This window comes from Mesoplodon mirus (assembly GCF_964341445.2).
Source record: "Mesoplodon mirus genome assembly, chromosome: 8".
Classification (NCBI taxonomy): domain Eukaryota; kingdom Metazoa; phylum Chordata; class Mammalia; order Artiodactyla; family Ziphiidae; genus Mesoplodon; species Mesoplodon mirus.
In genome coordinates, this window is record NC_138984.1 from 19,662,674 (window position 1) to 19,677,181 (window position 14,508).

At 40.8% G+C, this 14,508-nt stretch overlaps 1 protein-coding gene and 1 pseudogene across 7 annotated transcripts in view; one reads left to right on the forward strand and one right to left on the reverse strand.

Moving 5' to 3' along the window:
• Positions 1 to 14,508, forward strand: part of USP37 (ubiquitin specific peptidase 37) — a 97,793-nt gene that overhangs the window by 68,737 nt on the left and 14,548 nt on the right. For all 6 annotated transcript variants that reach the window (XM_082631500.1, XM_082631501.1, XM_082631503.1 and 3 more), the window contains 2 exons: positions 5,450 to 5,616; positions 7,975 to 8,035. In XM_082631500.1, coding sequence (XP_082487626.1) covers positions 5,450 to 5,616; positions 7,975 to 8,035 — 228 coding nt within the window. The remainder of the gene's footprint in view (positions 1 to 5,449; positions 5,617 to 7,974; positions 8,036 to 14,508) is intronic.
• Positions 8,869 to 10,251, reverse strand: LOC309809926 (ornithine aminotransferase, mitochondrial-like; annotated as a pseudogene). Its single transcript has one exon. The product of its transcript is annotated as an ornithine aminotransferase, mitochondrial-like (transcript).

The window sequence follows — 14,508 nt, forward strand, 5'->3', positions numbered from 1 at the left end:
CTGTCTGTAGCTCTCTTTTACCTTCCAGTCACTCCACGCCCATCAGCATTCTTAGGGCTTTCAGCATCCTCATAAATGACCATTTCAACAGCCTGGTTTCTCAATTCCTAATCTTATTTCCAAAGAACTTTTCTTCTACCCCATCTTGATAACTGCCAAAATTCATACCCTAAACCAGTAGTTCTCAAAAGTGTGTCCCCAGGCCATCAGTATCATGTAGGAGCTTGCTGGAAATGCCATTCTTGACCCCACCGCACACCTACTGAGTGAGAAACTCTGGATGTGGGGCTCAGCATTCTGTGTTTTGATTCCAGTTGATTCTGATGCATGCTGAAGTTTGAGAACCACTTCCCTAGACTTTGTCATCATCAGTAAATGTACCGCCTTTGAAATCTTAATTTCAAATATTCTTCTCTAACCCTTCTCTCCCCCTAGCTCACCTAATATCATATTCTTATTTCAACAATTACTTGATCTCATTAAGACTTCCAATCCATTGTCTTCTACTTTTTGCTATTCATCACCTCCCTCTTGTCACCACTTCCCTCCCCAGCCTATATGCCATATTTTGGTACTTCTATCTCTTTCCTCTATTTTCTTCTCTCAGTCGCCTAACAAAGTCCCATCTCCCAGTTCAACCAGCTTCTTATTCCATGCCTACACCCAAGCAGTTGAAGATTGCTGGAGAAAGGTCCCCAAACTGTGCTGACTATACTTTCCTCAAAATCATGACTACGGGGCTTCCCTGGTGACGCAGTGGTTGAGAGTCTGCCTGCCGATGCAGGGGACACGGGTTCGTGCCCCGGTCCGGGAAGATCCCACATGCCGTGGAGTGGCTGGGCCCGTCAGCCATGGCTGCTGAGCCTGCATGTCTGGAGCCTGTGCTCCGCAACGGGAGAGGCCACAACAGTGAGAGGCCTGCGTACCACTAAAAAAAAAAAAAAAAAAATCATGACTACGCTCTTACATGGGCACTACATGCTGCTAGTCAGTTCTGTTATAGTTCCTTAGTAAATTTCTTTTCTTGGTCTCCATGTCTTTCTCAAATCTGTAGTTCTCCTTCCACACATACTCTAGGCACATAACTTAGCTGTATACCTTTCAAAGAAAATAGATGCAGTCAGATGAAAACTCTGCCTTCACCTTTGTTATGGAGGAAATGTCCCTCTTCTTATTTAAGGCCAATCCCTCCATTCATATCCAAGATCTCATCTACTTGTGCCTTCTAAAGACTTTCCCTCTTGAAATGATACTCTTTCTCTTCTGCATCAGGTCTTCCCTCTTCTAAATTATTCCTGGTGTGCCTTAATGTCACCCATCTTTTTAAAACTCTCATGACCTTGTGTTTCCCTCTAGCCACTGCTCCCTTTCTTTGCTCCCTTCCCAGAAAAATCCTTTCAAAGAGTTGTTTTATTCATTCTCTCTACTTTCTTACCATCTCCCTTTCTCTTGTCAACCCTCTCCAAGTGGGCTTTCATCCCCAGCACTCCACTGAAATGGTCTTTATAAAGTTTGCATTAGCAATTTTCATACAATCCATCACTCCCTCCTTAACATTTAAAGCTTTATAAACTTTTTTCTATAAACTATTCTTGCCATGGTTTTTTCTTCCTAGTAAACCAACTGTTCATTCCAGGGTTTATGGTTTTGTTTTTTTGCTTCCCTCATCAGAACTCTAACTGTTGGAGTATTCCCAGGACACTGTCCTTAGCTGTCTTTTTTTCTAAAGTTCTCTCCCTGAGTGATCTCAGACATTACCATAACCTCACATACTGATGAAATATCAAATTCATATCCCTAGCCCGGATCTCTCCCCTGAGCTTTAAACTTACACATGTAAATGCCTACTTGAAATGTCCATTTGGCTGTCTAATTTTTAACCACCCCCCGCCCCCCCATAACCCTGCCCCACATCAGCAGATGGTACCACCATCCACCATTTTTTTTTTTTTTTTTTTTTTTTTTTTTTGCGGTACGCGGGCCACTCACTGTTGTGGCCTCTCCCATTGCGGAGCACAGGCTCCGGATGCGCAGGCTCAGCAGCCATGGCTCACGGGCCCAGCCGCTCCTCGGCATGTGGGATCCTCTCGGACCGGGGCACGAACCCACGTCCCCTGCATCGGCAGGTGGACTGTCAACCACTGCGCCACCAGGGAAGCCCCATCCACCATTTTTTGACTCAGGCCAAAAAATATGTCTCCCTTGATTTTTTTGTTTTATTTCACACCTTACATTCAGTCCATCAATAAGTCTAGTCTGCTCTACCTCCAAAATATATCCTGAATTTAATCATTTATCAACATCTTCATAGCTGTAACTCTAGCCTTCCATCTCTCACCTGGTCCACTACAGTTGATTCCTAATGTCTCTTCTGTCACTCTTGCCCCACTACAGACTTCTTTCATGAACAAAGCAGCCAACATAATCTTTCTGAAGCTTAAATCACACGGTCACCCTTCTGCTTAAAACTTGTGATTTCCCATTACACTTAATCCAAGCTTCTCACCATGGCCTATCTTTACCTTCCCCCTCTTTCATTCTGCTGTTTTAGCCATACTAGCATTCTCTCTGTGTCCCTCATGCTAAGCTCATTTTCATCTCAGAAGCTTTGCACTTAAGTGCCTTCAGGGCAAGGGCCATCTTGCCTTAATTATCACTATATCCCCAGCTCTTTAGCAGTGCCTGGCATATAGTAGATTCTCAATAAATACTTGGGGCTCATCAGATTGGTTGTCTCATGAATCAACTAAGGAGGGGAAGGAATACTGGTTAAGTAAGGTTTTACTGTTAGTCAAAGGGAGGAGAAGAGTGTATGCAAAGGCCCAGACATGAGAAAGGCCATGGTAGGTTAGTGGACCTACAAAAGTTCAGAATGATCTGCATAGCTGGAACATAGTGTTGGGGGGGGAAAGCAAAAAGTTGAGACTAGAGAGTTATGCAGTCTCCAGTTTTTACATGGCCTAAAACCATGTTTAGGAGTTTGGACTTTTATTTCAAAAGCATTAGGAAGTTACTGAATAATTTTAAGTGAAAAAGTATTTGATAAAGATTTATATTTGAAAAAGATCATTTCTGGCTGCAGCGTAGTGCATAAATTAGAGAAGAACAGAAGTATCTTGTGAGACCTGTTTGGCAGTTATTGCAGTAGTCCAGACCAAAAGTTAATGGTGCCCTAAGCCAAGGTTTTGGCATTGAAAAGAAAAACAGTTGGGACTTCCCTGGTGGTCCAGTGGTTAAGACTCTGCAGTCCCAGTGCAGGGGGGCCGGGTTCGATCCCTGGTCAGGAAACTAGATCCTGCATGCCGCAACTAAAAAAAAGATCCCACGTGCCACAACTAAGACCCAGCGCAGCCAAATAAATAAATAAATATTTTTAAAAAAAGAAAGAAAAGCAGTTGATGGATTCGAAAGATAATTAGGAAATAATGATTTATGTTACATGAAGGGATAAATGAGAAGTCAAAATGACTCCCAGGTTTCTATCTTGAAAAAAAAAAAAACAACTAAACTGGGTGGACAGTGATCCCAGTGACTGAAATATAGAATGTAGGAAAGGAGCAGCTTTCAATTGGGGTGGGAGAAGTGGCAGATGATATATTTAGTATAAGAATGTTTAAGTTTTAACACATGGTTCCCCTCTGTGTTTTTTATTTCATGGTCATATTTGTTCCTAGATCTGAAATGTTTTTTTGTATCCATCTGATAATGTTGTCCTGAAGACAGATGTATATTGATTTATAGCATCTCAAAGTAAACTTTCTTACATCTGTTTTCTATCACATGGATAGTAGTGTAATCCTAGTGTAATTCTAGGATTGTGTGAGGTACATTGGTACATTGAGTGCTGAAAATTATTGGTTAAGAAAAATTGTGCCTCTCTCACCTTCTTCTTATGAGTATGTTTTGATAATAAAAGTAATAGTGCTCATCTTATGCCCTAAAATAGCAGCCTCAACTCCCCAATCTTTCTTCCACTTGAAACGCTCAACATCAACTAACTTTGAATGTCATGATGCCAAATTTCCAGAAGTGGTCTGATTGGTTGATTCTTTCAGATATTCATTCCTGGTCCAGTAAGCTAAGGCCAGAGGGACAGGTGGGATCTTATACGCCTCAGAGCTGCCCCTTGGAGGCTATGGAAAATGACCTTCTCCAAGAATGGAGGAGTATAATTTTTTTAATTGGAATCATACTGCTTTTTGCACTTAATAATATCCTGAGTTTCTTTTCCTCTTTTAATGAACATTCAGAATTAGTTTCAGTGATAAATACTCAGTCAGCAAGTCAGTTCAATTAAAAAATGATGACTAGTTGCTGACTTAGAGTCTAAAATCAAGATTCTGTAAGCTTCAGAGTTGTCTGTGCTATAGAAAATTATCTACCATTTAAATGGTTACAATGCAGTATTGGGGCAGGTAAAGAGCACTTACTAATTTTAAAACAATCCATGTGAAATAAATCTGTAAAGGTAGTTCTTGTTAACCAGTTGAATTCTTTTTATGAGAACTTCCTTAACTTACTAAGATGAAAATGTTTGCTTTGGTAAAGTGTTTGAGAAGGGAGAGAGGGAAGGAAGTTCCTTCCTCTTCTCCCCACTCTTACCTATATTAAAAATAATGAAATTCAGATAACCAGAACAAAATTATGCCTATATTATTTATTCCAGCTAGCCATAATCTAGAAATTGAGAATGAACAGAAAGAAATAAAAGGTTAATATTTTTTCTTACCTCCTTGGATGAATGTTTTAAACATATATGTTGTCATATACTTGTATGGTACATGAGATGTTTATTACATATTTTGTGTAGCTCTTTTGATTTAGAATATGTTCAAGGCTCATTTGATTATTAATGTAAAAATGCTCATATGACATACAGTGTAACAAATGGGAAAATCTCAGTAATTAGCTTAAGTATTCTATCCTAATTCTTAACTTCATTTACCCTAAACAATACTTTATTCCTAGTACTTGGTCATGTGACATGACATTTGAATATGGCTATTTATTCTTCTCCATCCTTAACCATAGTGTTTCTGATGATTGCTTAAGTTTCAGAACCATTGCTCTAGGTCAGTGTTTCTCAACCAAGGGCAGTTTTGTCCCCCAGGAGACATCTGACAATGTCACTTTTGGTTGTCACAACTGGGGAGTGTGGGGTTGCTACTGGCATGTAGTAGGTAGAGGTCAGGAATATTGCTAAACACTATATAGTGTACAGGGCAGCCCCTCTCCCCACACCAAACAAAAAATTATCCCACCCAAAATGTCAATAGTGCTGAGATTGAGAAACCCTGATCTAGATATGTAGTAAGGTGAGATTGTGTGTCCCAAGCAGGTTATGTCTGAGGTTAGGATACATTACTCTTTGAACAGTGCATGTCACTCTAGTGCAGAGAGTTCAGTTTATAAGAGGATATCCCAGTTATGTTATGTTCTGCTTCCTCAGATCCTGCCAGTTTTACCGAGATAACTAAAGACTGTGATGAGAATAAAGAAAACAAAACTCCAGAAGGATCTCAAGGAGAGGTTGATTGGCTCCAGCAGTATGATATGGAGCGTGAGAGGGAGGAACAAGAGCTTCAGCAGGCGTTGGCTCAGAGCCTTCAGGAACAAGTAAGAGATATTTATATTGCTACTTTCTCCATACCTGTCTTTTCCAAGAAATAGAACAATAATAATAGTAAAAAACATTTGTTAAGCGCTATGTGTCAGACATTATTCCAGGTGATTTACATATGGTGAACCACTGAGCCACCAAAACAAAGTAAACTTGTTTGGGGCTTTTGCCTTGGGTTTGAAACAGAAACATTGGTCCTTTTTCTTTTTTAAAAAACCCAAATGCAACAAAATGTCTTGTTGGTTACCTCCTATTACTATAATTTATTGCACACTAAAGCAAGACGAGTTGTTAGGGATCATCCCTAGTCCAACTTTATTTTGCAAGCAGTTGAAACAGCCGGTATACCATGATGATTTTATCATTAATATTTTAAGGCAAAATGTTTTGGTCATTTTCTCACAATATGAATCCTTTCCTATGAATTATTTGAACATAAAATTCTCTGGAATATTGTCTGAAATTTTAGATTTTAGTCATAGACTAACATTTATCTGCTCTTTTCTTTATGTAGTTATCTATTCTTCAATTTTTAGTTCTTTATGCTTATATTTGCCAAAGCTGGTTGATTTGCACTGTTGCAGTCAGCTGAGGTATCTGACTAAAAGGTGATATTTTGATGGTTATCTAATCCTATACAATGCATGTTAGTAATAAAAATTTGCCAAGACTCCCTAGAATGAATGCACAATTTTAGTGTTTGCAAATATCAGATTAAGAAGTCTAATGTCACTAGAATATTAGGCCTTAATTTAAACTGCACATTAATATTATCTGGGGAACTGTAAAAAAAATACTGATGCCTGGGTTGTTCCGCCCCTCAGAAATTCTGATGTAATTGATCTGGAGTTTGGTCTGGCATCTAGATTTCTTTTTTTTTTTTAATAATGGTTAAAAAAAAAAAAAAAAAAAAACTTCCCCCAGTGATTCTAATGTGCAGCCAAGGTTGAGAACTCCTTCTTTAAAACTATTTCAGAGCCAGCTGCTCTGTGTCCTTTTATTGATATTTATAAGAACTACCTCCTTAGTTGCCTTGTCATCAAGATGTGTATATGTCAAACTATCTTACAAATAATATATAGTAATTATTTGTTACAGAAAACTTAGTGTAAAAGGCCATGGTTTGGTTTCTTAACAATAGTTCCTTATAGTGCAGAAAAAGAAAAAATTCAGCAACCCTCCTTTTCTTAGACAAAAGACATATATTTTTCTTGTCAGCTGACCCATTTAAAACTATCTTATTTTTCTCAGATATGAGGATAGGATTATGAGATGAAGTTTCTTTAGTTTGGTATACCCGCATCATTCTATTAATTACTAAAAGAGTGTCCTTTACCTTCTTGTCTCAGCATAGACTTTATATACTTGGATACATTTCAGTAATCATATTTCCTCTTAGAGAATACCTCTGTAACTTTCTTGAACACAGTATTATTACTCCCAGGACTATAATGCAGAATAGTTCATTCTAAGCTTCTTATACATTTAAGTAACTTTAACAACAAGTCTAGAATTGAGAAAAGTATAAAACAATTTTACTTTTATTTTTTTTACTCATGCATCCTTTATAAGTTATCTTTTCTCTGAAAATGAGAGGGAAATTTTTTTTTGTAGTAAACGTTTTCCTATTCCTTTTATAATGAATCATCTCATTGAGACATTTTCAGAGGTACAATTTTTTTCTAAGAAAACCTCATATGTATTAGAAAAGCAACAGTCAGCAACATTCATTTAGTATTTACCAAGCTTCTTTTACGTGTTTATGGTTTCTTTAACAAGAATAAAAATAGAAATCTATGAATAATATGTTGCGGAAATATTGTTTATCTTGATGTCATAGGCGTAGGGTCTGTGCTAGAGCCAGCTCCCTGTCAGCTTAGGAGAGCCCACTATACATACTTCCCAAATCTGCATTCAGAGTCACATTGGTAGCTTAAAATTGGCCATGGTAGGAGTATTTATACCAAGGAACTTGGCAAATCCTGTAAATCAGGAGAAGAAAAGAGAGCTATTCACTAAGTATCTGCTATGTTCCAGGTATCTCATACATGTTAGGAGAAAAGGGAATTACATCATAATGTCACATTGAATGGCTTTTGATTGGCAAGCCAAGCATCACTAACTAGAAGAGATAGCATTTAAGCCTTTTTAACCCCCAGGTTTTTGTTTTAGGAAGACAGTGTTGGAAAAAGTAAAGAACTTCTCCATATCCCTCAAGAGGTCATATTCCAAACATCCATAAGATTATAGAAAACATTATTAGCAAATACTTTCAGAGCAGTGGATTTTATCCTCATTAAATAAGTTTAATCAGTACTTCTTTAAATACCTTAGTTTTGTTCTTATCCCTTTAGGAGGCTTGGGAACAGAAAGAAGATGATGACCTCAAAAGAGCTACGGAGTTAAGTCTTCAAGGTATGGAGATTAATTACATTTTTTTAATATGCTGAAATGTATCACACACAGAAGAGCATATAAAATGTTTTTGTTATTTTTAATAACAGTAACAAATTTGAACACCTCCCAGGTAAAGATATAGAACCTTAGAAGTTACCTGTATTCGCCTTCCCTTCCCTCCCTCCCAAAGGAAACCACCATTCTAACATTTGTATTCATCATTAGCTTACCTTTTCTTAAAAAAAAAAAAAGTTACCATGCATATTCATATCCCTAAACAATACTTTTTTGACATTTTAAATATGAGCTTTATTTTAAAATTAAGAAACTCTGAAAATAAACACTTTTTTACAAATTACATCAAACACTTAAAACATAATCTGGGAATGTTAAACATTAATTCTTAATTCAAAATAATGATATTCATAGAATACATCCTGGTGCTGGCCAATATGGAGTTTACTTAAATCTAGTAGATTTTATGTAAGCTTAACCATTAATCCTTCCTAAAATTCAGTGATTATGATTCAACTTTATAAGGTTAAGCAAGTCTTCTGTGTAATACCCTCATATAACTTTTTCAAATACAAACATTTATATCAGCAAGGAAATTATTAAAACGAATATAAATTATGCTGAGGGGCTTGATTAAAAGGATTTCTATATAGAGAGAGGCATCTCACCTTAGAAAGCACACACACACACAAAACCACTTAATTGAATATAAGATGCCAGGACATTCTTTTAGTTATGTTCCACAGCACACTGCACATTTATAAGTGTCATTCTATTATATATGAACTGAAAACATATATTTTTTAAAAAGCCCTTGCCACAAGGGAGTGGAATATGCCTGCATTAAGCACAGAAATGCAGAGCTTTCTACAGGATATCAACTGACTGCCTGTCTCCGGCTGGCTACCAGGCGCCACTGAAAACTGTCACCACCCTCAGAAAGGCAAGATGTTCTTGTTAATGATGTCCACGGCCTCCAGAATCTCCTCCTCCTTGATCACAAGCGCAGGTGCAAACCTGATGATATCACCATGGGCTGGCTTCGCCAGAAGTCCATTATCTCGAAGTCACAGGCATACCTTCCAAGCATCACAGTCTTTGGTTTCTCTAATAACAATAGTATTTAATAATCCTTTTCCTCTTACAGCAGTTACAATATCAGAAGGTAGCTTCATGTGTTCATTTCTCAAGATGATACCCATTTGTCTGCATTTTTCAGCAAGGTTTTCTTCTTCCAAAACCTCAAGGGCTGTGATGGACACTCGGCAGCCTAGTGGATTGCCACCATACATAGAACCATGTTCCCCTGGTTTAATGGGCAACATTATTTCATCATTATACAACACTGTGGATACAGGGTATAAACCACCAGAAAGTGCCTTTTCTAGAAGAACTGTATCAGGTCTGACATTTTCGTGATCAATAGCCAGCCATCTACCAGTTCTGGCCAATCCTGTCTGTATTTCATCAGCAATAAACAGAACCTGGTGCTGGGTTTAGAGCTCTTGCGCACCCACAAGGTAGCCTGGATCCAGAACAACAACACCTGCTTCACCCTGAGTTGGTTCCACCATGAACGCCACAACATTTGGATACTGAAGTGCATGCTCAAGAACAGGCAGATCATTATAGGGAGTGATTTCAAAACCTGACATAAATGGTCCAAAACCATTGTAACTGGTTGGGTGTGTGGAACTGGAGATTGAAGACAGTGTTCTACCCCAAAAGTTTCTGGCTGCAAAAAACAATCTTTGCTTTGTATTTTGGGATACCCTTCACAGTAGTATATCCCCATCTCCGAGCAAGTTTGCAAGCAGTCTCTCCAGCCTCCACTCCTGTAATCATAGGAAGAACTTCGTGGTAGTTGAAAAGTTTAGTAACATACTCTTTTTTTTTTTTTTTTTTTTTTTCCGGCTGCATTGGGTTTTCGTTGCTGGGCTCGGGCTTTCTTTAGTTGCAACAAGCGGGGGCTACTCTTGCGGAGCGCAGGCTTCTCATTGCGGTGACTTCTCTTGTTTTGGAGCACGGGCTCTAGGTGTACGGGCCTCAGAGTTGTGGCATGTAGGCTTCAGTAGTTGTGCCTCATGGGCTCTAGAGCGCAGGCTCAGTAGTTGTGGCACATGGGCTTAGTTGCTCCATGGCATGTGGGATCTTCCTGGAACGGGGCTCAAACCCATATCCCCCTGCATTGGCAGACAGATTCTCAACCACTGTACCACCAGGGAAGCCCTAGTAACATACTGTTTGTATTCACCAGGCATGTTGTTGTAGAAAGCTCTAGATGTTAAGGTCACTTTACCTGACTTTTCGAAGCATTCACAGTCTTTGGATGACAGTGCCCTTGGTTAATAGCACTGTAAGCACTCAGAAAGTCAAAATATTTTCTGCCTTCTACATCCCATGTCTAAATATCTTTTCCTCTCTCCAGGGCTACAGGTAAAGGGTGGTAGTTGTGGGCACCATATTTAGATTCCCATTCAAAAATGTAATCAGAGGATGGAGGGCCTTGGACTGTGTTTTTAGTTGCAGCAGATGTATTGGGTTGGTCAAAAAGTTCATTCAAGTTTTTCCGTACCATCTTGCAAACTTTTTGGCCAACCCAATAGCAGAAGCCACTGAAAAATGAATTGCACGGTGAAGGACAGCAACAGTCTGCACATGTGCTAGTCTGGAAAACATGATGGTCCTTCAAGTAGGAATATCACCAACCATCCCTTCTTCCCACAGTTCAGATTAGAATACAGATTTTTAACCCAAGATCCACGGATGGTCTTCACAGGGTCCAGTAACTCCTGGCAGCACCTCCAAGACCAGCCCAGGACACGTGGCATCAACTGAACAGCTGCCCTAAACAATGTATTTTTTTAATTTTGAAAAATTAAATAGCAAGGACAGTCTATCTGTAATCCATCTGTATGACAGAGCAATACTGCCACTGTTAAGACTGCTAGGAGGCTGAGGGTGAGATCTTGGGTATTATTTAACCTCTTTGAGTCCCAGTTTCCTCATTGAAAAATGGGAATGAAACATTCTGTATAATGGAATAAATTCAACCTAGAATTCAATAGTAAGTGGTGAAAGAAACTTTGTCTCTCATCAAAATGTTTTAATATGGCCGTTGCCGCCGCCTCGGCGGACCAGGGACCTGCCCACCCTCTGCTGCTCTGGATACACCAGAAATACCTCTACACGTGGAATAACTCCTACAGAACACCTACTGAATGCTGGCAGAAGACCTCAGACCTCCCAAAAGGCAAGAAACTCCCCACGTACCTGGGTAGGGCAAAAGAAAAAAGAATAAACAGAGACAAAAGGATAGGGACTGGACATGCACCAGTGGGAGGGAGCTGTGAAGGAAGAAAGGTTTCCACACACTAGGAAGCCCCTTCGTGGGCGGAGACTGCAGGTGGCGGAGGCGGGGAGCTTCAGGGCCGCGGAGGATAGCACAGCAACAGGGGTGCGGAGGGCAAAGCGGAGAGATTGCCGCACAGAGTGCCGACCGGCACTCACCAGCCCGAGGGGCTTGTCTGCTCACCCGCCAGGGAGGGTGGGGCTGGGAGCTAAGGCTCGGGCTTTGGTCGGAGCACAGGGAGAGGACTGGGGTTGGCGGCGTGAACACAGCCTGCAGGGGGTTAGTGCACCACGGCTAGCCGGGAGGGAGTCCGGGGAACAGTCTGGACCTGCCGAAGAGGCGAGAGACTTTTTCTTCCCTCTTTGTTTCCTGGTGCGCGAGGAGAGGGGATTAAGAACGCTGCTTAAAGGAGCTCCAGAGATGGGCGCAAGCCGCGGCTAACAGCGCGAACCCCGAAGATGGGCCTGAGACGCTAAGTCTGCTGCTGCCGCCACCAAGAAGCCTGTGTGCAAGCACAGGTCACTATCCATACACCCCTTCCGGGGAGCCTGTGCAGCCCACCACTGCCAGGGTCCGGGATCCAGGGACAACTTCCACGGGAGAGCGCACGGCGCGCCTCAGGCTGGTGCAAGGTCACGCCAGCCTCTGCCGCTGCAGGCTCGCCCTGAACTCCGTACCCCTCCCTCCTCCCGGCCTGAGTGAGCCAGAGTCCCCGAAGCAGCTGCTCCTTTAACCCCATCCTGTCTGAGCGAAGAACAGACGTCCTCCAGCGACCTACACGCACAGGCGGGGCCAAATCCAAAGCTGAGACCCGGGAGCTGTGAGAACAAAGAAGAGAAAGGAAAATCTCTCCCAGCAGCCTCAGAAACAGCGGATTAAAGCTCCACAATCAACTTGATGTACCCTGCATCTGTGGAATACATGAATAGACAACAAATCATCCCAAATTGAGGAGCCAGGAGTCAGTGCTGTGCCACTGAGGTGGGAAAGCCAACTTCAGGACACTGGTCCACAAGAGACCTCCCAGCTCCACATAATATCAAACGGCGAAAATCTTACAGAGATCTCCATCTCAACACCAGCACCCAGCTTCACTCAAAGACCAGCAAGCTACAGTGCTGGTCACCCTACGCCAAACAACTAGCAAGACAGGAACACAACCCCACCAATTAGCAGAGAGACTGCCTAAAATCATAATAAGTCCACAGACACCCCAAAACACACCACCAGACGTGGACCTGCCACCAGAGAAACAACATCCAGCCTCATCCACCAGAACACAGGCACTAGTCACTTCCGCCAGGAAGCCTACACAACCCACTGAACCAACTTTAGCCACTGGGGACAGACACCAAAAACAACAGGAACTGTGAACCTGCAGCCTGCAAAAAGGAGACCCCAAACACAGTAAGATAAGCAAAATGAGAAGACAGAAGAACACACAGCAGATGAAGGAGCAAGATAAAAACCCACCAGACCTAACGAAGAGGAAATAGGCAGTCTACCTGAAAAAGAATTCAGAATAATGATAGTAAAGATGATCCAAAATCTTGGAAATAGAATAGACAGAATGCAAGAAACATTTAACAAGGACCTAGAAGAACTAAAGAGGAAACAAGCAACGATGAACAACACAATAAATGAAATTAATAATACTCTAGGGCTTCCTTGGTGGTGCAGTGGTTGAGAGTCCGCCTGCCGATGCAGGGGACATGGGTTCGTGCCCCGGTCCGGGAAGATCCCACATGCCGCAGAGCGGCTGGGCGCGTGAGCCACGGCTGCTGAGCCTGCGCGTCCGGAGCCTGTGCTCCGCAACGGGAGAGGCCACAACAGTGAGAAGGCTGCATACCGCAAAAAAAAAAAAAAAAAAAAAAAAATACTCTAGAGGGGATCAATAGCAGAATAACTGAGGCAGAAGAACGGATAAGTGACCTGGAAGATAAAATAGTGGAAATAACTACTGCAGAGCAGAATAAGGTAAAAAGAATGAAAAGAACTGAGGACAGTCTGAGAGACTTCTGGGACAACATTAAATGCACCAGCATTTGAATTATAGGGGTTCCAGAAGAAGAAGAGAAAAAGAAAGGGACTGAGAAAATATTTGAAGAGATTATAGTTGAAAACTTCCCTAATATGGGAAAGGAAATAGTTAATCAAGTCCAGGAAGCACAGAAAGTCCCATACAGGATAAATCCAAGGAGAAATACACCAAGACACATATTAATCAAACTGTCAAAAATTAAACACAAATCATATTAAAAGCAGCAAGGGAAAAACAACAAATAACACACAAGGGAATCCCCATAAGGTTAACAGCTGATCTTTCAGCAGAAACTCTGCAAGCCAGAAGGGACTGGCAGGACATATTTAAAGTGATGAAGGAGAAAAACCTGCAACCAAGACTACTCTACTCAGCAAGGATCTCATTCAGATTTGATAGAGAAATTAAAACCTTTACAGACAAGCAAAAGCTGAGAGAGTTCAGCACTACCAAACCAGCTTTACAACAAATGCTAAAGGAACTTCTCTAGGCAAGAAACACAAGAGAAGGAAAAGACCTACAATAACAAACCCAAAACAATAAAGAAAATGGGAATAGGAACATACATATCGATAACTACCTTAAATGTAAATGGATTAAATGCTCCCACCAAAAGACACAGATTGGCTGAATGGATACAAAAACAATACCCATATATACGCTGTCTACAAGAGACCCACTTCAGACCTAGAGACACATACAGACTGAAAGTGAGGGGATGGAAAAAAATATTCCATGCAAATGGAAACCAAAAGAAAGCTGGAGTAGCAATTCTCATATCAGACAAAATAGACTTTAAAATAAAGACTATTAGAAGAGACAAAGAAGGACACTACATAATGATCAAGGGATCAATCCAAGAAGAAGATATAACAATTGTAAATAGTTATGCACCCAACATAGGAGCACCTCAATACATAAGGCAAATGCTCACAGCCATAAAAGGGGAAATCAACAGTAACACATTCATAGTAGGGGACTTTAACACCCCACTTTCACCAATGGACAGATCATCCAAAATGAAAATAAGGAAACACAAGCTTTAAATGATACATTAAACAAGATGGACTTAATTGATATTTA